Source organism: Limanda limanda, chromosome 8, assembly GCF_963576545.1.
Source record: "Limanda limanda chromosome 8, fLimLim1.1, whole genome shotgun sequence".
NCBI lineage: Eukaryota > Metazoa > Chordata > Actinopteri > Pleuronectiformes > Pleuronectidae > Limanda > Limanda limanda.
This window is the reverse complement of record NC_083643.1, coordinates 9,637,662-9,664,871: the sequence shown is the minus strand read 5'-3', so window position 1 is coordinate 9,664,871 and position 27,210 is coordinate 9,637,662. Positions and strand designations below refer to the sequence as shown.

The 27,210-nt window shown below is 41.4% G+C and overlaps 2 protein-coding genes across 2 annotated transcripts; one reads left to right on the top strand and one right to left on the bottom strand.

Moving 5' to 3' along the window:
* Positions 1 to 5,156: 5,156 nt before the first annotated feature.
* On the top strand, positions 5,157 to 10,443 carry irf7 (interferon regulatory factor 7). Its single transcript, XM_061075851.1, has 10 exons — positions 5,157 to 5,227; positions 5,556 to 5,709; positions 6,460 to 6,631; positions 6,724 to 6,824; positions 6,909 to 6,966; positions 7,091 to 7,207; positions 7,300 to 7,502; positions 9,001 to 9,202; positions 9,317 to 9,432; positions 9,638 to 10,443. The coding sequence occupies exons 1-10, from the start codon at positions 5,220 to 5,222 to the stop codon at positions 9,803 to 9,805; spliced, it is 1,299 nt and encodes a 432-aa protein (XP_060931834.1). The 5' UTR covers positions 5,157 to 5,219; the 3' UTR covers positions 9,806 to 10,443.
* A 509-nt stretch (positions 10,444 to 10,952) lies between these two features.
* phrf1 (PHD and ring finger domains 1) lies at positions 10,953 to 22,784 on the bottom strand. Its single transcript, XM_061075850.1, has 19 exons — positions 22,715 to 22,784; positions 21,828 to 21,976; positions 21,603 to 21,734; positions 21,117 to 21,310; positions 20,921 to 21,004; positions 20,681 to 20,814; positions 20,440 to 20,531; positions 20,022 to 20,200; positions 19,563 to 19,695; positions 19,366 to 19,469; positions 19,084 to 19,277; positions 18,706 to 18,837; positions 18,133 to 18,287; positions 15,911 to 17,759; positions 14,538 to 15,784; positions 14,269 to 14,345; positions 13,220 to 13,342; positions 12,890 to 13,018; positions 10,953 to 12,731 (listed from the first exon to the last, which is right to left on the bottom strand). The coding sequence occupies exons 2-19, from the start codon at positions 21,913 to 21,915 to the stop codon at positions 12,588 to 12,590; spliced, it is 5,190 nt and encodes a 1,729-aa protein (XP_060931833.1). The 5' UTR covers positions 21,916 to 21,976; positions 22,715 to 22,784; the 3' UTR covers positions 10,953 to 12,587.
* Between the last annotated feature and the right edge of the window lie 4,426 nt (positions 22,785 to 27,210).

Genomic DNA, 27,210 nt, shown 5'->3' with positions numbered 1-27,210 from the left:
ACGAGCCGATCTGACCCAAACTTTGGCAGCACTCCTCTTTTTCAACACGCGCCCCCCAACACCCACCCACCCACCCCCCCCTTACTTTTTTTTGGGAGACGCACGCTTCGTGATGAGGCCCCGCCCTCGCTGTGTGACTCCCCCCCACCCCCCCCCTCCCGGGCCAGGCGCGTGGCTCCGGGAGCTTCAATAAACAATCCCGAGCTTTCACTGCGCCCGGGAGCACGCGCTGGGCTCATTTACATTCCAATGTCTCTGAGTCTGAAGTCGCCCCCCCATTGGTCGATTCAAAAAACGGGCTGCAACCCGGGCGAAGAGAAAGAGAGAGAGAGAGAGGGAGGAGGAGGAGGAGGGGGGAGACAGAGAAAGAAATGGGAGCGAGAGAGAGAGAATGAAAAAGTGAATGGTTTGCTTCTTTGAAAATGCCTTTTGAATTTGACAATGTACACCCCTGGCAAGTCTTCAAATTATCAGTCCCCCCCCCCCTCCACCCACAACCCCCACACCCCCCCCCCCCCCCCCAGCCATCTTTCTACTCTGGCTCTTTACAACCACAAACATACCAAGGACGCTCGCTCCTGTATCCAGGCTACAGCTTCTCCACACGAACGACACGAACCGCAGGAACAATCACATGGCGATTATGAAGCTCCCGGAAAGAAGAAGGGACGCGATTCATCTGAAAGTGAAACATCATGTTTATTATGACAAAGACTGAAGGTTCGCGTCTCACCTCAGCGCACAGGTGGCCGCTGTGTTGGCACCTTTCAGTATCTCTCTATAAGTTCTTCTCCAGTCCTATAGGCTCCTGAGCTGTGAGGTTGTGTGAGTGCAGGAAGTTTCTCCAGTGTGTGTTTGTTTGTTCCACGTTGAGAAATCAAAGCCCGACTCGAGGTACGAAGCATTTCAGCACCACATCGGACTGGACAGCGAAACGTCACCTCTCCATCCTCTCCATGGATCTTTAAATCGCTCCATTAATGTCGTTATCTCTCTAGTTAAATTTGCTTTATTTCACTGTTGAAAGAAATGTGCTTGGAAACTGCTCATGTTAAAAGTCTGCAAACTCTGGCAGTGACAAGTCGTGAAGACAGACCTCATAAATAGAAGTGGGACTCTTGCGCCCTCTGGTGGCGAGAAAAAATTACACTTCCTCCTGCATCTGGTGCAGATCCGTCTGACACCAGAAGAAAGGGGGATTCCCTGTCAACTGGTGGTTTCCTCTGGGTTGAGCCTCAGTGCTGACTGTTTTACTAACTCGCCTGCACAAGAGTTCTACAGTTAAGAAACAACTTCCACAATCAGATCTTCAGACTTTCAGCCTCCACAGCAAACTGCTACATCATTCACTTTTCATAATAGGCCTTTGGAGAAATCAGAGTAAATAATAATTTGGAAATTCATCTTGACTTATTTTCCAAACATTTGAGGCAAAGTTAAAAAGCGAGTGGCCATATTCAAGTTGAATTCAAGTTTCCAAACTCACACAGATCACACTCTATTAGTCAACATCAAGGTGCAAGAGGACAAGAACACCGTTTTTAAGCTGTCTAACTAAAGACTTCACCATAATCAGGAGGAAGCTTATGATTAAGGGCCAATTTCGTTTCGTATACATGAATTATTTTCCTAATTTTAGTTTGAAAGCTCTGTTTTCAAACTTTTCTTCTACATAAAGGTTACATTTACACCATTTCACAAAATAAATGAATAAATAATGAACAATTCATGAGAAAGACAAACCAGTCTCCAATAGAAAGATCCCATTTCTTCTCACATTTCTTCTTTCTTCATATAGCTGAGTTGAGAATTATGATCTGAGACTTCCTGCCGTGACAGAGGGACAATATCCTGTGTGTATGTTTACTGTGTAATACAATCTGACTTCGAGGTACTAGAGAGTTACATCATCCTGTGTGGTTCTATGGGAATGACCACACTTTGTGTGGCAATTCCCACTTTCATCTTCTAGGATTTCCCCCCACGGCACTCCATTAGTGCCATAACCTCACCCTGTCAGCAGGGGGCGCTGAGTGAAAACACTACACTACTCTATAGAGTTCAATGTCATCTGCCCTGATGCTACATGAAAGCTGCATCTGATGAAGCTGTCAGTGTCATAACAAGACAACCAAGTGTTCTAATTGTGTGATAAATATGTTGGAAGATGCTGAACCACTCGACTGACTCCCTGTATCTTGGTCACCTTATAGTTTGTAAAAATGTATTTTCATATTCAGTCTTTTGTTGGAACCTGCAGCACCTTAAGCGAAGGATTCACTTCCTGACCCAGAACTGACTCATCGGATATTGTGAAATTTATTCCAGACTATGGCGTCTCGGAAAAATATACGAGTTTAAACCCACAGGAAGTCTGTGGTCGGTCAAACATTTATAACCCCTATGATAGTGGAAATTCATATGACGCTCAATTCTCCCAAAAGTTCCACAAACTATTCCTAAAATTTTAATATACAATAAGTAACAGTACCAATGATTAAAACCTCAAATTTCAGATCAACAAAAATATTTTTTACATACACACATACTCACAGGGATTTAAGTTGAAGCCCGACACCTGTTATTCATACAGGTCAGGGTGTGGCTGTTTGGACAAGGTGTCAGGTTCCTTGAAATAACCCGAAACTCCTGTGCCACAACAGCCAGGTGCTTTCTTTTTATAAACGATGATGCAAGGCCTCGTGATTAAGAGAGTGTGTGTGGGTGTTGGATAGATAGAGACAGAGATGCGTATGAACCAGAAGAAACTAGAATTCCAAAGACAGTGGTGGAGGAGGTACTCAAACAATTTTACTCATGCAAAAGTACAAATAAATAGACTAACACGTACTCAAATCAAAGAAGAGGTACCATATTGACTTTTCTACTTAGTTAAAATTAACGAAGCACTTTCTTTTAAATATACTTAAAAAGTGTAAAAGTACTTGCAGAGTGTATCTTCTTCCCTAATGCAGCGGTCAATCTTACAAAATTTCAGTTGTTTCTACACCAGTGATGCTGCCACTGCAGGAGGGGGGGGGGGGGTCTAATATTACCTCCCGGTGCTAATTGGATCAATTGACCAATTTCCGACTCCTCATTGATTACTTAATTAATATAATATACAATTTGAACATGTAACACAATGCTTTGTATAGTAAAGTTGAAAATGCAGATATTTGCTTGTATATGTAGTAAGGGTAATAATAATCTAGTAAAGTACAGATACATGAAAAAACCCAGATATTTCCTTTGAATCGTGAATGAGGGTTTATAACAGGATGTCACCGTTAATGTGGTATTTTGATATAAGCAGTGTACTTCCGTCCTTCTTGGCAGCCATGATGGGCCCTCAGCACTTCCAATGCTCAGGAAAAGGGAAGTGCTCCATTCAAGCCTGTATCGCTTCTCTATTGAAAACTAATACTGCGTGCTAGGGGTGCATTTTTTTTAACTCTGACAGGCCACTGCATATGCACCATGATGCCCGAGAACATCCCTATCCCATAGTATGCAATCAGGACGTGGTCAGAAAACATAAAGCACTTCTCCCCTGTTAGAGACCCTGACCTTTTGGTACCGTTACCGTGTTTAAAGGTCAGAAAAGACCCTGTGAGGGGGCTGAGGATAAAAACCACATTTCACAGTTAGGTTTAGCGAACCCTCTCCCTGAGGTGGAATGAGGAAGTGAAGTTTTAATTGGAGGGAGCTAAGACTTGTCGTGATGCAGACTCAAGTCTTAATCACTGAGAGGAGGGGAACCCCGCGTCACTCTCGCCCACAAGCTCACACCTGCAGGATCCTCACTCTGAAAGTCCCACACGCTGCAGATTTATGAAAGCTCTGCAACTGGTGGATTCTATTGTACAAATTCACAGGAACTTTGTGGTTTCTCTTAAAGGGAGTGATCAGTCAGGTTAGAGCAGAGGGGACAATTTCTACTCAACCACATGTCTGCTGTCAACTGAAACTGTTCACAGAAAGTGTGAATCTTGAAATGCTATTATGAATTTATGTGAGGTATTTAACCAGCATGTTGTTTGGTACATCTGGATCTGCGTGTCCAACATTACAACAACATGGTGCATGGGTTGTTTGAAATATTAAGCCTGCACATTTGTTTGGATGTAAAAGTGTATTCATATTTATATATATTTATATTTTTAGCCTGCTCATAGTGTATTCATCGTCCTTATATCTTACAATTCCTGTTAATACTGTTATATTCCATATATATTTCTACTGTACAGATCCTATTTATTACATTTTCACTTTAATATGCACAATACTCTGCATAATATGCACAATACTCTGCAATATATGCACAATACTCTGCGCTTTACTGCCTTTTTTTGCACTTCTGGTTAGACGCTATACTGCATTTCGTTGCATATGTACTTGTACTGTGCAATGACAATAAAGTTGAATCTAATCTAATCTAATCTAAAAAAAAGATCCTTACGTGCACAGGAGCATTCAGGAACATTACATTGGCCCCGGAGACTGACAGGTTCAGCTCCATTCCAGAGGAACAGAGCGTGTTCAGTGTGTGAGCTCGGAATTTTTTCTAAATTCACGTTTCAAGTAGGTTTCTTTTTAGTAAAACCTCCTTCTCCATTTGTGCTGATTTCCTTTGGTAAAGCACTTGAGTCGTGCTTCCGGAGGGGAAGTTATGTTAAAGCTGATTTGATAATTTGTGTTGTTTGGAAAAGAAGGGGGGGATTTCTTTGATTAACCGCTGCAACTTTACTTTAGGTGTCTTATGAATACACAAGGGTTGAACAATGCTTTGTGTATGACGTCAAAATAAAGAAGAACATATTTTAATATATTATGTATTAATAGCCAATAGGAAAATCCCTGAGCTCCAGGACAGAAAAAAAAACATTTGAGAAAACATTAATCTTGGATGATGAAAAAACCGGATGATGACGTGGTGATGCAAGAAAACCCTGATCAATATCTCAGTTTCAGTTTCTCTCCTTCATTTCTGAGTCGAAGAATTTGCACAGCTTTACTCTCCACGTCTGGTCTGTAGGGGGCGTCTTCACCAGCCAAAGGCACCAGAAACAAAGTGACGTGTGGCTGTCCGCTAAGCCCGCCCCCCTCCCCTGACATCACAGGTTGTGCTTTCTATAAATGCTGACAATGAGAAGTGAGGAACCAGAGCTACAGCTGGATCTAAACCAGAGTCAAACCAGAGTGACATCTCCTGAGAAATGCAAAGGTAAGGAGAACCATTATCAATGTGTGTCTGTTTTCATTTGTTGGGAGTGACTTGTTCATATTGTGAGGCATTTCCTTCCTGTAAATCCTGCTGTGTGTGTACTTGTCTTCAGCTCTGTTTAGTGCAACACAAGCTGCTGTGTAGCAAAGTGTGCCACACCACATTTAAGAACACGGGCTTCTGTGTGGTTAAGAGTCAGAGAGAACAACACTGCTCTGCACTGTGTGGGCTGATTTTCCTGTTTCCTCCCTGTTGCTCTACTTTTTTTAAAATATGTCATTACAAAGAAAAAACAACAACAGAACTGATTTGTCTATTTTCCTCCCAGCCATCAGAAGCCTCAGTTTGCCACCTGGCTCATAGAGCAGGTGGAGACGGGCCAGTACACAGGTCTGCGCTATGTGGACCAATACCAGTTCAGAGTCCCCTGGAAGCACAACTCCAGAAAGGACTGCAAGGATGAGGACAGCAAAATATTTCGGGTAAGTTTAACAGCCTCTGTGGAACTTGTCACCGCAGTCCAGCTTTTATATCTGGATTAGATAACATGTTAATGACTTTGTTGACAACTGTACTGGTGCTGTGTTATTTCCTGAAGTTATTTCCCAGAAAAGTTTTAAAGTTTGATGCTGTGCCAAAAATAAACTTAGGGCGTCATTTCATTTCTGTCAGAGTCCTTATTTGTGAGTCAGAGGCAATAACCGCTTACAAACACCAGAAGTTGCACCTGCACTTAAGTAAAGAGGAAGCAAAATATAAGTGCTGCACTTTAAATATATATATATATATAAAAAATACTCTATTACAAGTAAAAGCAGGCAAACGGTGATCAATTTCATTATGAAGAGTGATCCCTAAGTTTCACTGAAACTGGAGATGTTTTTCCGAATGCAGATACAACTTTTATGACGCAACACCGTAATAATGTTTGGAATGTTATTACAATTAAGTCAGCGTTCAGTGTGAAAGTGATTCCTTTTTTATAGTCCTTTTGTTCACAGGTGGATTGAGGAGTGTCCTTTAAACGATTAGTGTAAACACTTATTCAAGTGTTATTATATTAGTCATTAAATTAAACCCTAATCTGTAATGTAACTAGTAATTTAAGCTTTTATATGGATAGACTCGATGAGAAGTACAGACACGTTTGAAGTAGTAATTTAAGGTCTCAAATTACTGCTAAGAAAAGTACCGACATGTATTAACACTGGGGTTCTCTGTGTGATTCGCAGGCTTGGGCAGTGGCGAGTGGTAAAATCCATGAGTTCCCCAATGACAAGGCCCGGTGGAAAACCAACTTCCGCTGCGCCCTCAACAACCTCTCGGGGCGCTTCAGGATGATCGAGGACAGCTCCAAGAACTCAGACGACCCCCACAAGATCTACCAGATCATGAACACCGAGCGTAAGGCAGCTGCTTGTTTGATCCGAGGCTTTCGCTGTGGAACCGTTTGTGGAGTTTGTGTGTAAAATGCACACTTCCTTGTTTTCTTGCAGACCGACAGACAGACTTGCCAAAACAAGACTCCCAGGAGGACACAGTCATGACTCCAGATATCTACTGCTCTCCCACGGAGTTGTTCCCCCTAGGAAATGAGGTGCAGTACTGCTGAGAGCACACTTTCACTTCTCTGTGTAGAGGAGTTTCAGCAGGCAACTTTACTCTCTGTATTGTTTTGCAGAAGCAGTACAATCTGGAGAATAATTTCACGGCCTTGGATCTGGGCAACCAACCAATAGGTGAGGTGTCTTTTTGCAAAGGGAAATTCTTTTAATGAGTCTATAATAACCTCCCTATCTGATTTTACATGGTTTATAATTGTGGTTGAATGTAGTTAAACCAGATTTTTATCGTCTATCATAGAGGAACAACTGTGGGTGGAGAACTACGGCCAGCCCGATCCAGCCATCCTTGGAAGTTATACTGTTGCAGCAGAGAGCCAGCCGCAAGTTTATCCAGATCAACAGTCTTTCTACGAGGGTAAATTCCTCCACCGAAACAAAATGCTGTCCAGGAAGAAAGTAAAAAATCTCAAATTTGTAAAGTGAACTTCTATTGTGTGTTGTTTGCAGTAAATCCGACACCAGTCATCATCTCAGCTCAGCAGCCAACTATCTATGACCTGGAGGTCTCCATCCACTACAGGAAAAAAGAAATGCTAAAGGTCATATTGTCCACCGCATGTCTCCAGCTCCACTATCAGCAAGAGGCCCCCGACCTCAAGGGCCAACACCTCTGCTTCCCCTCCACTGACGGCCTGCTCGACCACAAACAGGTACATGGTTGTATCATCTGGACAGCAACTACTGAAGAACAGTTTTAAAAGACATATTAAGAGTTTATTGTCTATAAAGTATATTTTCCTGCAGTTAACCTTTCCTGTCCCCGTCACTGTCCTTTAATATGTCCTACACGGTGCCTCCCAGTAGTTTAGCTGGTCAACTGTGGACAATCTACCTTTGGAAAGAACCAGTATTTTAGGCTCTGATATGTCTCTTGGACTAATAATGAACATTACATTTTTTTGTACAGCCGTGAGATGATGTGAGATATTGATTTTGAACAGTCAAAAGTTCAACATATGGCTAAATGTATGTTCAGACAGAGGTCAGTCAGAACTTAAACATGCCCTTTGGAGTCAACAAAGTTATTGTGAGCATCGAGTGTTACCCAACAAACCACATCCTCTGTATTTCTCTTTTTAAATCATGCCTTGTTTACATGCAGGTTAGCTACGTGTGGGTTTGAGGAACAGTGTGAAACCATTGTCAGGAATGCGTCTCGCATCACTATTGAAAAAATGACCTGAAGTATATGGGATACTGATCATGTGTAATTGTACTGCGTGCAATACATCCTCGTCACCATGTGACCTGGTAATTAGGAGGGGGGCAGTAAACATCGTGGGAACAACTCTCCCTCAAAGAACTTTGATCAGTTTGATTTCAACTGATTCATGTTAACTGATTTAGCTCCAGGTAAACACGTAATCCCTCAGCTCTAAAGACCGTGTCGGCACTCTTTCTGGAGTTAGTTGGGTGAATGTGAGATCATCTGAGGGGGCAGTTTTTTACCTAATACTAACTGGTGCTGGGCCTGTTCTTATCATGCCTGGATGGAATGTGTTTGCGTAGGCCTGTGGTAATGCCCTGGAGCTCCCTCAGACTTATGCCATTGTTTTATATTCAGTCTACGGTGCAGAGGGAAGTTAGAATGTGTTGCGGTAATCCTACGTGGTTCATCTGCAGATTTGATAGTAGATGTTTTCCATAAATTGACTAACTGATTTGGCTTTATTGCTGTTAACATGTTGGTTAAATTAAGTTTAGATGAATTACTTATCTGCTGTTAATTTTTTTGTTAAGAAATCAACACAATCTTCAGACTCAAGCTCACAAGTTTTACTAATAAAAGCTCTGAAATTCAGTTCAACATGAATCATCGCTGCAGCAAAACGAACATTGTGCCCAGGAAGGGATTATATGATGGATATCAATACCCAGGACAACCATAAAGGTCTGCGTCATTCTGATATGGTGAAATAAAAATAATAAAATCATAAAAAAAGTATCTTCCCAGATTTTGACCTCTGGTTTGGTTTGACCCATTTGCCAACCCACAGACCCACAGACGTTATACAAATGTTATATAATACATGTATTACGTATAATACGTAATACATTATACAGATGTTCATTGTCCTTGAGACAAGGACGCTTTAATAGTTTTAGTGTTAACAGGACTTTTTCTAAACACAGCCTTGTTTACAACAGATCGAATTCACCAACCGCATCCTCAACAGCATCCAGAGGGGTCTCCTGCTGGAGGTCTGTGACACTGGTATCTACGCCTGGAGGCAGGACAGGTGCCACGTGTTCGCCAGCACCAGTGACCCCAGTGTGGCTCTGCCAGACCCCAAAAAGCTGCCCCAGAACACGAGGGTTGAGCTCCTCAGCTTCGAGAAGTATGTGAATGGTAAGTGTGGATCTCCTGTCTGCTTCGATGTGAATTAAACGTATAGGTCTTGTTACTAGTATTAGAACTTTTATCTGCATTAAGTTTATACTGTGAAATATCTGTCTGCCACAGATCTGAAAAAGTTTAAAGAGAACAACGGGGGCTCTCCTGAATACACCATCAACATGTGCTTCGGAGAGAAGTTTCCTGATGGAAAAGCTTTGGAGAAGAAACTCATCACTGTCAAGGTATGAATTGTTTTGTTTTTTTTATCTCCGAAGGAAGTTTTGTTCCATTTGTTTGTTTGCAGGATTTCGCAAAAACTACAGAACAAATTTCCCTCAAGATGTACAGGCAGGATACGGCATTCAGATTTTTCTTTTCCACCTTCTACGTCACCTCAACCCCACTATTTTGACTTCAGCTAATAAGTCTCTCCCTCTCCCTCCGTAGGTGGTTCCTCTGATCTGTCGACACTTTCATGAGATGGCCCAGATGGAGGGCGCTTCGTCTCTTCACAGCGCCAACGTCAGCCTACAGATGTCGCACAACAGCCTCTACGATCTCATCAACTCCGTGTTCGGTCTGCCGATAGATGAGGAGCCGAGCTTCCTGCATTAGATCTGAAACTTAGTCAGCACTGGCCTCAAATAAGGAGCTCTTCAATATGCTATGGGACACAAATGGGGCACGATATCCTGCTCTTACCAAAAGCTTCGACATCAAAAAAAAAAAAAAGCCTTGTTGAATATGCTACGTCAGAAGCAAGAATGAACAGAATCATTATTTGGTGTCGCAGAATTTGCAATTATCGATCTACTGTATTTCCACGTTGCTGCCTTGCATCCTCTTCTGTTCTGATTAGTCACAAACTGTTAAAAACAAAACGGATATTTTCTAGCACTACAAAGTAGAAATCGACTCCTTCATTACTGGGACTGTTACTCAAGTGAAAGGCAACAAGCTAGGCTTTAGAATAAAGTTTTCCATGATTCATAATTATTTAATAACATGTATTGAGCAGATCTATGTAGTAAAGAGATTAGGACCAATATGATGGTAAATCTAATCTCAAAGGTTTGCGATTACTGGTCACATATTTATGAGGTCGTATTTGTTTTGTGTCATACAGCCACCGACTGCAATATGTTTACATGTCTGTGGTGAATTGATTTGCACTTCTACCTTTAACCACTTTTTTTATTATACCTCTGTTGGTCATTTTGTATTTTGTATTTCTAATAAATGGTTTAACCCTTCATGACGACATCTCAGCTCATTAATACCAACTTGTAAATGGCTAAGAAATGTTGGTTTGGCCTTTTTGACCACAAAACTTAGAATTCCTATGGGTGAGTACGACTGGGCCTGAAAAAACCCCCATTCTTGTTGAAATACTGACAGCTGAATTTTTAACAAATGTGTGTATATAGTATATGACAAATCTATGGTTTTCTTAATTTTGAATTAAGCTTTTTTTTCTTCAAATTTTGGCTTAAAAATTGGAAGTCCATATATAAGCTTCCAATGCAAAAGTCATACACTGTGGCTTCAGGTTTGTTCACTATAAACCAATAAGAAGAGATACTTTTCAGTTTCTCAGTCCGAAATGCAACTACTCAACTAATCAGGTGATTACAGGCAGGGAGAAAAAGTGAGTGTAGCGATAATGTTCAGATGTAAGCACATTAATTAGCAAATCTTTAAAACTGATATATGGCAACTGGACAGAATATGAGTAAGTACTCGAAATTAAACTGAGACCAAACCCTTTTCATTATCATCGATTTATTGTTGTGTTCTCTCTTAGAAACACTGGCCGTGTTTGATCAAGTAAATGCAGAAACAAAACAAATATACATTCAGATAAACATGAGCACCTGTTTCTTTAGATTTGTCCAGTCCCTGGAAGCCAAAGTCCAACCGCCCACCCTACAAGTCTTTACAGTAGTCAAACTAAGTAGTGTGGACAACAGAATGATGAACAGAAACAAAGTAGTTTCGTTAAAGGAAGCAATGCAGAGAAGCTACATATATCTGAAGACACACTAAAGCAGTCATTCATGTGGCTGCATTGAACACTTGATGGTTAACAATGAAATTATTTGTTAAATTTGTCAACTAAAGGCTTTTTTCTTTTTTTTACTCTATCATACCCACAATGGAAATTTCTCTGGTTTATAAGATGTTCCATGATCTTTTATATACAGACATTAAATGGATCTCACAAATTCCACAAAACTATGCCCATAAATTAGCTTCATATGTATTAATAAACTTTATATATAAAAAGAAACAAAGAAATTCACTGTAGTTAAAATGTTTGTGGAGATGAGAGCAACCGGTTGGACGAAATCTAAACATTGACATTTTTGTTTATTAACTGAGGCATATAGTCTGTGTTATAATCCTTTTTTCACTTTAAAGTTAAATCTACATTACTTAGCAATTAGCATTGCAGACTTTAAAACAGAATGCCCAAAAACAAATAAAATTTCACCTATTCAGGGAAATGGTAAAAAAAAATTTAATACTACTTTAACTCATTAGGCACAAAAAATAAAAGAATCCCTAATTCTCAACATTTTAGTCAAGGGGTTGAAAACGAGGTCGTTCCGTTTTTCAGAGCGTAAGAAATCAAGTAGGCTTTTTTCTGTTTTTTTAGAAGACTGACTGTTCATTGACCATTGTTCATTTCAAACTACCGAGGAAGAATTCCCCTGTAGTGCACAGACTATATCAACATGGATATTTGAGAAGTGGAAGACAGGAAACAGAGGCTTTTAAATACATTACAAAAAAAACACAATCAGATCTACAAACTAGAACCATTTATGTCAAGTCATTCGGAGCAGGCAACACAGATGTAAGGAACATACAAGGATATATCAAATCTATATTATTTACAACCAAATCTAAAAGTGTTTCATTTCGCTACTGAAATTTTCTACAAAAATTGCATAAGTGTCTCTCATGATGTGACAAAAATCTTGAAATATGCATTCACTGCATTCTTTAAAGTCACTTCTTAACAAACAAACAAAAAAGTTGAATACCCCTGCTGTCACCATAGAAACCTCAAAGTTCAAACTGCACCCTTCCAGTGATATGCAACCTGATTTATCAGTCCATGAGAGGGTCCTGCGAGATTTGCCTCTTTAAGGCACAACCCCAGAGTCTCCCATTAACTCTCTGAGCTGCAAGACCCAAACTGTCTAGCTCATGGCAGTGACAGTCCAAGAGGAGGAGACCCATGGGTGGTTTGAGTCAGAGTTTGAGATTTCACTGTTCCATCTTGAAGAGTGAGGGACTCTGAGGTCAACCCGTTATCACTAAAACGTAGAACAACATGATTGTGTGTTTGTGGCGGGTGCAGCTGCTCTTGCCTGAAGTCCACGACTCCTCAGGGGCTGTCGGAGATTTGTGGCTCCTGACCTGAGTACTCTCCTTTCCTATGTTTCCTAGCATGTTTGTATTTGTCCACATACGCCTTCACCAGATTGCCCACCTTTACTGGGTTGATCTCACCGCTCTTGCTGTGGCACACCTGAGGACGAGGAACACAAAGTGATTAAACAAAATTATCTTAGTCATCTGAATACCTGTTTTAAGAGTCTGTCTGGTTTATTAACCAAATAGGTATCAGTGCTTTAAGCTGTTGATGAGTCACAACCCTTCGGTATGTTGACAAAATGTGTCACCCACCTTCTGGACTGCTTTGCGTACAATGTCTTTGTATTCATCCTTGTTGATGTCTCTGTTCTGGTAGAAAGGCTTGATAGCGAGCTTCACCTCCTCGATAGCTCTCTCCTGCATGTGCAACTTTCTCAAATACTGTTGGGATGATTAAAACATCAGTTATGTTATTGTTGTAAATAAAGAATAATCTCAAAAAAACAACAAAGGAGAAAGACAACAGTATTTTTTAAAGAGAGGATTGATTTTGGGAATGAAGCACTTCTTAACGCGAGTTTTAAAATCATTATTATTACAAACATTCAGTTAAAAAGTAAATAATTTATAATGCATATTCACCTTATCTTTATTTGACACGTCTCCTTCCTCTTCATCCCCTTGTCCAGTCACTGATAGGCCCTCTGGATTTAGGCCATCAGATCTAGAGGAAGTACCTTTTTTGGAGGACTGACCGGTGATGTCCTTTAAATGTCAACAGAGATAATAAGGAAGATTACATTATGGACACAACTTACAAAAGTTTTCATCATAAATTGATCTGAAAATGTATCTCTCAAGCAATGACTTTGTTGTGGTAAGTCCTGGTAGTTTGTTTTATCAGTCCAAAACTCAAATATATAAAGTTTATACACACAAGACACAAAAGAATCAAATCCTGTTATAAGCGGAACTGAAAAAATGGTCTTCCATGGAAATTGACCTAAATCATTTAAAGGTCAGAAAAAAAGTTGATGTTCACTCAGTGAATCAACTAATCATCATGCAGCTATTAAGTGTGATGTAACATGTGTTTCTTTAGGCATTTAGGTACGATAGAGAACATCAATTAGAGAAACAAGCTCTAAAAGCAATAGTTTGTTTTTCACAAGAGTTGATTTGAAGACACTGATAGATTCAACCTGACCGTAGTTACCATAACAACCAAGATCATGAAGATTAAAATGGGCCGAGCCTGTGGTCAGACTTTTCATATTTCAACTGCATACAAGCATCATATTGTATTTAGTTAGTCATATACATAAAATAATATGATGCACAAATCTATGTCAAACATACATAACATACACAAATAACAAATTACTAATTGTATATATCTTATACAGGCGTATAATGTTTGTAGAGGTTGTATTGAAGATTTCTTGTGGAAAACAGAGTGATTCAATCTGAGAGGAAGTCCACAGTGAGGCTTTCACTTTCGTTTACCCTGAAATGCTTCAGTATCAGTTTCAACAATGTGACTTTGGAGACAATACAGTACATTTCTTGATAACTACTGCCACCCTCTGGTCATTATTCACATTACATGCTTTCTTGAAGTATTTCAAGAAAACAACTTGATGCAAAAAAAAACAGATTCAACTCTGCAGGGACACGTGGGTCAGTCTTACCTGAAGGGATTTCTGACCCGTGGAGGAGGGTCTGCGAGCTCCTTCCTGCTTCAGCTTCAATTTATAACGAGCCAACTCTGTGAAAGAAAGAATAAAAAAAACATTTGGCTGGAATTCTGGGAACCAGACAGAAAACACATTTAAAATCGCTTCCTGTTGGACATTGAAATGCTAAATATCATAATAATAAACATGTATGAGCTTGATCTATTGATCCAACGTGAACAGCTGATCAGAGGTAGTGGGGGGGATCTGGCAGCAACACTTACTGCTTGCAGACTTCTCTGGTTGGGGCCCCTCGGGCTCCTGTATGTTCCAGGTGACCCTCTTCACTGGAGCCTTAGATTTGGCTCCAACCACAGCCGATACCTGCTCCCCCTCTTTCTTCCCCTCCTCGTCATCCTTCTCTTGTTTGACCAGGCCGTCGCTTCCCTCTGTGCGCTCGGACTTCACGTAGTCGAGGTTGTCAAGCATCACGTCCACATTGAAGTCGTCATCAGAGTCAGAGGGTTGCAGAACTTCCTGCTTCACAGAGAGAGTCGGCCCTGCAGCGTTTGGTTGTTCCTCTGAGGTCATTAACTCAGGAGAGGCTGCATCTGTGACAGGTGCTGCCAATGTAGAGAATGAGGTGAGGTGGCACACTTTGGGGGAACCTGGCTCTGATTTAATTGTGAATTCACGAGTCTCAGTCTTTATTCCACACATCCGAGTCTGGCTGAGTTCTTCTTCGATCCTTTCCTTTTTTATGTCTTTGGTTTCTTGCAAAGACCAAGAGTCGACTTCTTCTGTCTTAATTGATTTGGCGAGAGGAGCATCTTCAAACATATCAAGAGATAGAGATCGTTTTTCTTTCTTAATTTCTTTCACAACCATCACCTCTTTTGTCATTTCCGCTGTTGTGGCTTCGTTGTCTGCCCTGTGGTCTTTGACTTCCTTTTTAACTTTAGATGTGGAAATCGAGGAGGGGAACTCCTTTTTACTCCTTTTTGTTTTTTTCTCCTCTTTGCGCCAGTTTTGAATGACATCCTTCTCTTTTCTCTTGTTTTGTATCTGCTTTTTGTCTTTAGAGGATGAAACAGAGGACCCCGATTTCTTCTGTGAACTCTTGGATGATGATCCTTCTTCTTTCTTCCTCTCTTTTGAGCTCGATCCTTCGTCTGTCATCCTCTCTTTTGAGCTCGATCTAGACCGGAGTCTCCTTTTGTCTTTGGATCGTGACCCCACTTTGTCTCTGGAGGATTGGGATGGTTGTTGCTGTCTTGTGGGGTCTTTCCTCCTTTCCCTGGATCTTGATCGTGATTTTGAGCGCGATTTCGAACGAGACAAGCCCCGTCTATCGTCCTTCAATCTTGATAAGGATCTAGATCTGGAGCGCGACTTGGACCGGGATCGATCGGGTCTCTTGTCCTTTGACATGTGTCCTCTCTTGTGGTCTCCTTCTCTGTCCACAATTTTTCCCTTGCTCTTTTGCTTCTTCCTCTTTGAACGTTCTCTGCTACTCGAGCTGGAAACAGACCTGGTAAAAAATTTAAAGAATAAATCAACATTTACAGATAAATCTGTAGGTGACAAAACAAATTGGTCAACAAATGTCTAAATGTTAAATCTATGCTCAAAATAAATATTGGACGAACATATTTACCTAGATCGCTTCCTGTCTTTGGAATGCGACCGGGATCGCCGTTTCTTCCTGCTGCTCTTATCAGGGGAGTTGGACTGAGAGCTCTGTGAGGTTGAGCGTGCTTTCCTTCTCTCTCTGGACCTTGACCTTCTCGAACTCCTTTCTCTGTCCTTCTCCTTTTCTTTCTGCCTGCCTCCCTGGTCAGAGGCATGATGGTCTCCTCTCCTGCCTTTGTCCGTCTCTGAGCTGCTAGACTGAGACTCTTTTGGAGCTTTGGAGGTTTTCCTCTTATGGCCCAGATCTCTTGATGGGGACTTGGAACAAGATGTGGATTCTGTTCGTTTCTTCTTGGTAGGAGCCGAGCTGGATGCTGATGAATCCTTCCTACGGTGAGGGAAAGCACCACGTTGAGATCCTTCACTCTCCACACTCTCCTCTTTCTCAGTCTTTAAAAGATGGAGGCTACGATGAGCAGGTACTGGGATGTCAGCTGTGTCTGAATTAAAATCCATTGTTGCATTGTGACTACTTTCTGCTTCCCCTTCATCATCTAGCCCTGGCTCTCTCTTAACTATAGTGTCAAGTAATGATGTTTGTTTCTCCACCTTAATGTCTACTAATCTTGATTCTTTTTTCACCTTCACGTATTCCTGTGAGCATCCGGCCTCCTGTGATATGGTTTCCCGAGCATCAGCTCTCCTCACCTCCTCCTGTGAGACCTCAGTCTCCTCTTCTTCAGTTTTCACACAAACCCGGTACTGCTTATTTGGCATTACATCCTCCTTTCTTCTTAAACTGGGAGCCTTGAACTCACGTGTGGCATGTAGGGAGCTCTCATCCTGCCTTGAGCTCTCAGCTTCACTGTCTGAGCTGCTTGAGTCTGACAGAGTGGGATTAAAGGGATCATAGATATTAGTACTGTCTTGTTCATCGTTAACCAGCGTATGCGATGCGAGTAGCATCTGCTTATCCCTGCGCAACTGTTTCCTCTTGGTTTCATCTTCCTTTTCTCTCCGGTGTTCTTTCACGCTGCCTCCACTAGTGGAGGGTGATGTAACGCTGAGCCTCCTCGATTGCCAGGAGTTCCCACTAATGCGGAAGCTCACTGAAGATGAAGATGAGGAAGATGAAGGATTCCGTGACTGGCTGGCGGGCAACCCAGTGGAAGAGGAGGAAAAGGAGTTGGAGAAGGCTGATGATGACCCTGCTCCGTCTGACCTGTGCCTCTGGCCCTGACCCTGATCAGCCCTGCCCTTCTGCTGGTCTACACTTTGCTGCCGGCTCTTGTCCCCAGCGAGGCTGTTCATGCCCGTTTCAGGCATGCCGTAACCATTACTACTACTACTGATTCTATTACTGCCACCTTGACTGCTGCCATCATTTGACTCACCACTACTCTCCCTTTTTATTTTTGGTATCCGAGGAAGCACCGCTACGTCGACCCACGCTGGCTTTGCAGCTGCTTTTTTAGGCTGGGACTGTGATGGAATCGTTCCCTTGAAGTTTGAGCCTGGTGCAGTGTGGCTGGCTGAGGAGGAGGTTTCCCTGGAGGCTCTCACCTCATTGGTTCCCCGGTGGCCAGGAGAGGGGGTGTGTCTGTTTGGACGAGGTGGCTGCAAACCTGGATGACCTCTAGTTGGCAAATCAGAAAAGGGAGGTGCTTGGGTGTGGATGGCTGAGTGGGGGGTACACGTGGGTGAGCGAACAGAGCTCGTGGACAAAGGTCTGTTTATAGAGCTGTGGGAGGATCCTGGTAGGAGTCCGTTAAAGTGGGGAGACGGAGAACTGTCTCCTTGGATCGGGGACATCCCGGGGTTGATGGTCGCATCTCCTGAGCTGCTGCTACCTGGCTGTATTGTTGATGGCATAACTGGAAACACAAAACGTACATTAGGTCACAAACATACAAAAGGGCCAATTTACAAGTTAAGTGCTCACGATACTTTTCAGAGCGAAAACCAGAGAAGTGGAATTACAGATGACAAACCGCCCAGTCAGTCACAATCTACTGAGAATAAGTCGCTGCCAATGTGGGGGAACAAGAAGCACTGTTGGACTATTAAATAATCTAAAGTTTGCTATTTACCAACTGGACGTAGATTTATATAGGTAAGAATTCATGTTTAGGTTAATCTAAAAACATTTGAACAGCAGGATTTATTGTGAATAGCTTCATCAATAGTCACATGACAAGTATTTCTCACATATAACACGTTCTTTAAAAATGTGCAACAAAGACTTACTTGGCTTGGTAGCTTTAAGGGAACCATCGCGACGAATGACAACTTCAGAGCTGTCCATCATGAGCATGCTCTGTCCTGTAAGTATACTGCCGAGCAGGTCAGGCACGGGAGCCGCCTCCACCACACCCCCTGATTGGGGGACATCCACACCCCTCCTGGTGTAGCATAGCAAACCTTTAATTAGATTTTCAAAGTATTGATCAAGCTTGATACCATTTTGATCAGAAAGACCCGGAGTATGACTTGGAATTTGCTACTCTGTTTCCAATCTTAGTAGCAGATGATTTTCTTTATTATTTTTGACTAAGGGAAAAGGTAAGATCTAAAAACACCATAATTTCAGTAGATTTAGAAGAAACGTTTTAGTATGGTACCATATATGTTTTATCAACTGCTCTTTTCTTATCTTATGACCCTTTTCACGCAGGTGTAAATCATAAAATGAAAGATGATAAAATTGCATCTAGCTGCATCAGTGTCAAGGTCCCGTTATTGTGCTCACTGTCATAATGTCAGCTTGAACTGAACAGAGTCATCATCAAGGTCATCAGTAACAATGTTCTGTGATGTTACCTGGAAAGGCTGGCCCGGATTGGTCGAGCTACAGGCTGGTGAGAGCGAAGAGCCGAGCGAGAGATTCCTCGTCTCTTGGCCTCCAGCAGGGATGTAACGTGGGCGTGCTGCTGCTGCTGCTCCTCTTCCTCGCTGGTTAAAAGAAAATCATAAGTCACAATCTGCCTTGTTAGACACAAACATATTAAGACATTAGCATTATCCACATTTGTGCAGTAATAGATGATGATAATCAATCATTACAATAATGCTAACTTTAAATGTGTAAACTGGTTTTAATTGAGTTTGATTATGGGAAAAAAACATCTGAAACATAGTATTTTAATATAAAGTCTGAAACATGATATTCAGGCCACACATCTGAGCAAGTCCTCTTACCGTTCTGGGAATGGATCCAGGCCAAATGGATCTCCATAGATGGAGAGGGATGCAGCACCTATGTCAGCACGCATATTGCTTAGTGTGTGCTCGGAGGGCTGGTAGACTGTCGGAAGCGCAGTGCCCTTCTTGGCCTTTACAATTCCAAGATTATTGGCAATACGGCTCCGAGGAGTGGCCGTCTTTTTCCCCGTCTAGTCGAGAAATAGGGACATGGAATTTATCAAGAAACTGTGTTGATAAACACAATTTAAATGTCAAGACTGATGTTGACACACTCACTTTTCTTGATCTCCTCCCTCTCCTTTTTCTCCTCCTGAATCCTGTAGTTGCACCTTTACCCTTCGCAGAAGACGTCCTCTTGCTGCCGACCTTTCTACGCTTTACTGTTCATCAAATAACAAGAACACAACGACTCAGTTTATTTTAACCCCACTTCGGACTTTTTTATGTGTTTTTTTTCATGTGCGCTCACTAACCAGTCCTGCGCCTGTGCGTTGGTCGAGCACGAGGGGTTAAGTCCCGTATATACACAGCGGTGTTGAGCCCAGCCACCACAGCATTTATTGTGTCATCCAGCCATGTGGACTGAATAAGATATGTGGGAGCCAACTGGTGAGACAAAATGTTGCATTACTCCACTGGTTCACTGCTGAATAAACTACTTAACACACACACACACACACACACACACACACACACACAATTCCTTGACGCAAGCATTTCAAACACCAGTCAAATAAAACTGTCAAAAGCACATGCCATTATATGTCATTACCAGCAATGATTTACTTTACATTACAATGACTCATATCCGTTAATCGACACAACAAACTCTAGAGAATCGAAACATTTTACAAGATACAGTCTTTTGCATTTGCTTTGGTAGTAGGTTATGTAAATAAGCCAAGACGGAAGCATCACGCCTCATGCCAAACCTGTGACGTGCGTGCCTGTGTGATGCGATATCGGTTGACACTGGCTCGAACCCTCTCGCTCTGCTGGGTTCGGGCGATGGCTCTGGTGGGACCTGTGGCGCGGTGCTGGTGGCGGCTGGTGGCAGGACGGGCGGTAGAGGGAAGGCTTTCTGTATCACTAACTTCCACAACTGCATCTCCTGAGTCGGAAGAAATATATGTCTTATTTTGAAAGGATGCTTATGAGTGTGTCGCTTTAAATATAATGAAAAGCTTTTAGAAAAATTCACTGTCTTTTGGCATTGTTTTGATATGTGGAAGCATATTTTTATAGAGAGATAACCATATTAAGAGTCTGTGAAGGACTATATGTTGCCCAAGTGCAAAGTATTGTTTGTCCAAGTATGAACATAAGAAGGTAAATAACTTGGAGGTTTACTTGTGTGACGATTGTTGGCTTCACATTCAGGACAGAACCATTCTTCTACAGGAACAGAGTCCAGAGGTGGTGTGAGACACTCCATGTGATACCTGTGATAAGAGAAGGGATTCAATCGGTCCACCACAAGAACTCTCACATCAGGGTTGTTAAGGATCTAAAACAGCGTAAAACTCACTGTTGTGTTGATACTAGGATATACTTCTTTACATGAAGATATGAATCAATAAATTTTTCTCACCCAGCATCGCAACCATCGCAGAGCAGGAGGCGGTCTTCGCGGTCACTGCCCCCACACACCTCACAATTGGTCTGCTCCAGGTCCACATCGACCGTTTCTTCCACACCTTCCTTCACAGGCTTCTGCACTGTGATCTAAATGAAAACAGCCATCACAAAAAACCCATGTAAGCAATTAGTTGACATGATATGAATGTATATGAAGTTAATGGGAGTTAAAAAGAATTCCAGAGAAACTCACAATTTTCTTCACTTTGCCTCCAAAGCATTTTCTGAGGTATATGTTATTGAAGGTGAGACGGTCGACAGGACAGGAGTTTGCGTTCTAAATAGTGGGAAACAAAACAAAAACAACTGTGTTACTCTGCTTCATCTGCCATGGATGATAAAGTTATGATATGAGGCAGTGTGTAACAGCAACATTAAGTCACACCCACCTTGGTCCATTCAAGGATGCAGTCCAGGCAGAAGTAGTGCTCGCAGCTCTCTGGTGTCGCCACAGGTTGGCTGCTGAACGAGTTCAGGCAGATGGGACATTTATCTGCGTCCTCATCTGAGCTTGTCTCTGCCAGGTCGACACAGGTCCCTCCTAAAGCGCCATCCTCTGCCTTGATGTCTTCGTCCTCTTCATCTGATAAAAGTGGATAGAAAACTCAAAAATTCAAAATATGGACAATATCTAAAGACAATATTGCTGCGTAACACAAAGTGGTGGGAAATGGTCACGTAAGTGTGAAGTGTATTGCAGAAGTCAGACTTGTCCACATTCAGATATACAGGAAAACCACAGATTGTTAAATAACAGACAGCAAAAAGTTAGCAAGATGTTTAATAAATAAATTTAAATCATTATATGAAGCGGGTCTTCTGCAATCAGAAATATGACAATCAAATCATGTCTATGTTGATTACAGCCGTCTTACCTCCATCCTCTTCATTCCCTTCTTCTTCGTCCTCCTCCTCCTCATCCTCCTCCTCTCCATCTGGGTGATTCTCCTCATCACCACTGTCAGATTCTCCCTCTTCAGACTCCTCTTCATCATCATCCGAGTCATCTGTGGAAAGATGGGGATATTGCAATACAAAGGTCACGTATATTTTATGAAATGTGGTGAAAACAGTCATCCGCCAATGTTTGCCATAGCTACCTGAGATGGCCCACAATGAAGCACGTCTCCCTTTGCTGCTGGACGCGTTCTGATTGATCAACTCATCTTGGCTGTCGTCCTCATCCATGGTTTATCATCGGAAGTCCTGCACGACAAATCCAATGGGCAGCTGTTCTCTGAAATAGTCCCTGCGATAGTAGCAACAGATTTGCAGATAGTGTTTAAAAAGCTTTTTCTCTTATGTGCAAACTTGGGGGATAATGTCTGAGTAAGAATGAAGAGCAATGGTAGATTTGAAGCCAACGAGTTCACTGGTTAAAGGACAGATAAGGGGAAAGGTGATTAGCAGGCATGTCCTCTTGATCTATGGGGTTCTGCTTAAATCCACAGTTGAACGCACACATTAACACTTCCCCCCCAACTGCGAGCAACACTACAAAGCTTGTGGGTCGTTAATAAAGTACAAAGCACAACATTAAAAGCTACTTTTCTTTTGTTTGCCCACGGACAGGACAGCGGTTCGTGACACTAGCTAGCTAACCTGCAGAACGTGCTAATGCTACATTTGTAAACAAAGAGGAGAACTCGCCACCAAACAGATCAAACACGTCATGTCCTGTGTGACAATTGCGTTGAGTTTGAACCCACATGTCCACACGACGTCAATGTGGACTAACGGGAACGTGGCACTGACCTGAAGCCTCAGATTCACTGAACAAACCCACGCTAGCTAGTAGCATCGATGTAGCACGTTAGCTTAGCCCCCTCCTCGGGTACAGCTAAATATAGCGACCGTCCACTAACTACACGCTGGTTCGGCTTCTGTGCAGAAAACACACGCAGCGTGGAGGGTTTACACCAGGGTTAAATAAAACCAGTTCACTACTGGGTCCCAGTGGATGAGTGGACAGTGGTTTGTGACCTACCCTGGTGCAGAGTGAGGTGTGTGGAGTGATCTGAAGTCTCCACCGGGGTTGAGTGACACCGCCGGCTGGAGGACACGGAAAAGGCCGAGTGATCCCGAACAGCGGGACTTTAAAAGAGACAGTGTCCGTTCGTCTCAGATCAGACATGTGTGTGTGTCTGTTGTGTTATTAGGACCCGAGAACCGAACAGCAGGAGACCGTGGGAGGCTCTATTGAATTTGTAAGGATTATTATTATTCCAGGCAAATTAATTGGCTTTTTGAGGACTTTAAGATAGATAGATAGATAGATAGATTACTTTATTCATCCCCGAAGGGAAATTAAGTCGTCATAGCAGCCGGTATATTTGAATACAATAAAATACAATACAATAGAATAAAATAAAAAATATTGAGGTAGAAAGAATAAAAACAGAAACACAAGATAAATAGGTAGATAAGGTGCAGTGGCAAGATGATGGTAATAATAGTACTGATGATATGATGGTAATGTTATTGTAAGACACTATATAAAAATAAAAATAGAACAGTATATATAGTATATAATATAACATAATATATATTTATATATGATAGTAATTATACCAATATAATAGCAGTATATAGTAATAATAGTAGTAATGGCAGCAACAGTATATATAATAATAATAGTATATATAATAATAATATTAATAATAACATGTACACATGTATAAATATGTGTATATAGACTTATATATACAAAGAGTATGATATAATATGATATGATATATAGTAGAGGTATAAATATAAGTATTTGACTATACAATAGATAATATAATATACTATGAGTGTAAGAATATGTAGACAGATGTTAACATGCTCAAATTCTTACCAAACTTTGCAGAAAATTAGAAAGTGGTGAAAATTTAAGTATACTGGAGTAATTTTAAATGGGCGTGGCAAATTCCATTTTTAGCCATATTCCACATTTGTACTTTGAGGTACTTGTACCAGGGCTTACATCCGATCAACTTCAAATGGAGATGAGTGTTCTGAATCTCAGACATACATGGACCAGGAATCCTTTGATGCTGAGCCATCAACAAACAACTCCACTCCTGCAGTGACAGTGTCAGTGGTCATAGATCAAAGGAATGTGTATGTCTTGTAAAGGTCACGTGCTCGGGCCCGTTCAGTTTAAACTGTTTATCAATTAAATCATTAGATGAACATTGTGATACACGTGTAAACTACATGGTTTCCACTTAATACACAAGATAAAAGTTGATATTACTTCCATTATAGTGTGTAAAGGGGTTTATTCAATAATCAAACAAACACACAAACACACACACACACACACACAGACATACATACACACACAGATATACACACACAGACATACACACAAACAGACAATCACAGACACACACAGACGGGGGAGTTGGCCTGTGTTATCTCACAGCCGCCTCAGTGTGATGCATTAACACATGCAGGTCCTCACAACATGAGTAATTCTTGGAACACTAGGAAATGCATTGACTTTCATTCATTGTGGGAAACCGAACCAGAATCTTATCCCCAAACTTAACCATGACAAATTCATACCTATCTCTAGCATAACATGATAACATCAAGGAAGGTGACCTGCCTCCCTTCAACGTTACACCACAGCTCTCTGCACTGTTGACACAAGGCAGGTTGGCTCCATGGATTAAGGTTGTTGACACCAAATTCAACCTGTGCCCACTGCAGCCTCATATTTCTGTTCTGGGTTCCACATTCAGCGAGTTGTGCTTTCTATACTTTTCTTCTAACCATAGTTGTTATATGAGAGCAGTTTCAACCATTTTTTTTATACAAATCTGGGTGAAAAACACAGTAGACGTGTGTGTAAATCCCAGGAGATCAGTTTGACATTTACTCAGACCAGCAAGCCTGTTACTGACAAACACACCGAGGTCAAATGTGAATCTGTATCTTCACACCTTTCTATACTGACTAACACAAGTATACCTTTACACAACTGACTCACAGCATCAAACATAGTGTGCATAGTTCATTTTAGTGGTTCAACCTGCACTTTTCGTTAACTTGTGGCCAAATCAACGAGTGTGCAGGTAAATTGACGGAAATTATACTCTCTAAAACCTATAGAGGCAGGAATTAATGAGAAATAACTTATTTTTATGAATTATCACTTGTTTCCAAGGTTTTATTTGACATTAAGTAGTTGACCATTCATTTATTGTAAAGAATATATTTTTTTAAAGTCCTATTACTGTAATCTAAATATTATTACCACTACAACACTTGTTCCCTGGGTGTTGAGAGACCGTCACTAAACCACAGGCATGCCAATACAGAAATCAACCCTTACTGTCGCCCCCTAGTGTCAGTTTCAACCATCACAATAAAGTGTTACGTAACACAATGTAATCCTGATTTGTTTCTTTTTGTCAAGAGGTTATGTGTATCCTGGCCGAGAATAATCCCACTGGGCGTAGACATCTAGAAAAACACAAATGGTGAGGTGAAGATAGGCTGGTCCGAACCTGAAGAGAGGTTTGAAAATATCAAGGGAACAAAGAGAGAACATTTTGTTCCAGCTGACATGGGGAAATGGGGTCAATCAGTTATTTATATGTATGGCTTTATTTGAAAGGAAAACGGGTTTTATTGTAATTAACATGATGAAACTGAAGTGTGTTGATAGGAAAACTGTAATATATGAGGTATTCCTCATTTATATCATTTAATTGAGTAATGGAGATTTTCTGGATTAAATTTCTTTAACTAAGCTATTTCATGACGTCATAACATGATTGTATTATCAATAATATTTTTAATCAGTTAAATCTATTTAATTTCTATTATTTTCCTCTTTCAACGTATTTTTAAACTTACAAACAGATTTATCCTTTTAATTTCTTCCATCGCTTTTATTCTACACTTTATACTTTTATATAGTTTTACTGTAAATGTGTCTCTCTGTGCAATATTCATAATTATGTGCAATTTTCCATATAGCAATTTCCTTTTTCTTATCTACTTACTGTCTCATTTATTAGTTCCTCTGTCTCATGTAACTTCCTTTTTTTATTCTCATTTCTGTTGACATTTACTCTGATAGGCTCTAGTTCTGCATTTCTCGGTATAAACCATGTATTTTTATTCAATTTTCAACATGCTTAGACTTATTTTGTATTAGATTTGTTTTCACTTTATTATATTAAATAGTATATTGTTATGTTACTTTAATCTTGGAGGACACTGGCTCAAGAATTTCCTTCTAGATCATTAAAGTCCAATCTTGTTATTGATCAGCATATTGAATTGAAAGTGAGGCTGGAACTTAATTCATTTGAATTAGTGACTAATGTGAGGAGGTCGTAAATAAATCAGTGCTCCTCCTCCTCCTCCTCCTCTTCCTCCTCCTCCTCATCAGATCACACTGTCATGCTGCATCCTCTGTACGTGCACAGCCACACTCGGCTCATGGCAACACTGTACACAGAGTTCAACCACTCCACGCTGGAGGTGTAGGGGGGGCGTCCTCCGGTGCTCGCGGGCCCCCGGAGCCCCCCACCCTGCCCCGGGTGCAGCTGTGACACCACGGGGGGGCTATCCATGCTGGATGGAACCCGCATGGGGGGTCGTGTGCGTTGCAAAGCGCGTTGGGACCGGAAACAGTTTACGGCGGAATGGTTTATTCCTAATGTACGACGTGCAGAAATGAACGCGCCGCACCCCAAGTACAACTCCCACATTCAACCTAGCATGCTGATTACACAAGCCCCGCCTTTATCACACTCCCATTCGTTTATCACATCTAGAGGGCGTGTCTGTCTGTTCCAGCTCGGCTTCCCATTGGCTTCCTGCACCGCCGCTTCCCCCCCTCACTTTGCATAAGCAGGTGGGGTTGCAGAGGCAGGGGAGTGGGCAGGGAAGGGGTTAGTGCAAGTGGACCGAACTTCAGCGGCGGTGGGCACTATATATTCTTATCGTGCACCTAACTTTAAACCAGCCCATGCTGCTGCTGGGAAAACAATATCTCTGGGTGCTGGGACATTTAACAGACATCCTCCAGTGAGTGGACATGAAATATGTCTTTTCTAAATTATTGCAAAAGAGAAAACTTGGAGGGGGTAAGTAGCTCTCCTTTATCTGCCTCTTTATTCTATATGGTGGAGATGGACCAGGCCACATACTGTAAATCACACGTGGTGGGGTTTTTTAAATTTCTCTATTTGTTTCTCCACACATTGTCAAATAATTGATGGGTTTTAACTTTTTTTTTGTTAATTGAAATGAAAGCGTTTTTTGGTTGTAAATCGACAGTGAGAATCCGCACGTCGTGGAGTGGGAGGCAGCCGTGATAAATAATTCTGAGGAACACTTTGTAACAGTGGTGGACACCAGGAGGATTTCATTTATTTAAAATTCACATATATAAAATTGTACATTTCCCTTTGATTGATAATATTTATTGTGATATTTCCCACCGCTCCTCCAGTGTTTTATTCTCTGATTGTG

What these genes read in the sequence shown, in the direction of transcription:
- irf7 (XM_061075851.1), top strand. An exon ending in TCAACAGTCTTTCTACGAGG is followed by an intron (nt 7,208 to 7,299) that starts GTAAATTCCTCC and finishes TGTTGTTTGCAG; the next exon opens with TAAATCCGACACCAGTCATC. An exon ending in GCCTGCTCGACCACAAACAG is followed by an intron (nt 7,503 to 9,000) that starts GTACATGGTTGT and finishes TGTTTACAACAG; the next exon opens with ATCGAATTCACCAACCGCAT.
- phrf1 (XM_061075850.1), bottom strand. Translation starts at nt 21,915, where the DNA reads ATGGATGAGGACGACAGCCAAGATGAGTTGATCAATCAGAACGCGTCC. An exon ending in TTCATTGTGGGCCATCTCAG is followed by an intron (nt 21,735 to 21,827) that starts GTAGCTATGGCA and finishes ATCTTTCCACAG; the next exon opens with ATGACTCGGATGATGATGAA. An exon ending in AAAGACAGGAAGCGATCTAG is followed by an intron (nt 15,785 to 15,910) that starts GTAAATATGTTC and finishes ATTTTTTACCAG; the next exon opens with GTCTGTTTCCAGCTCGAGTA.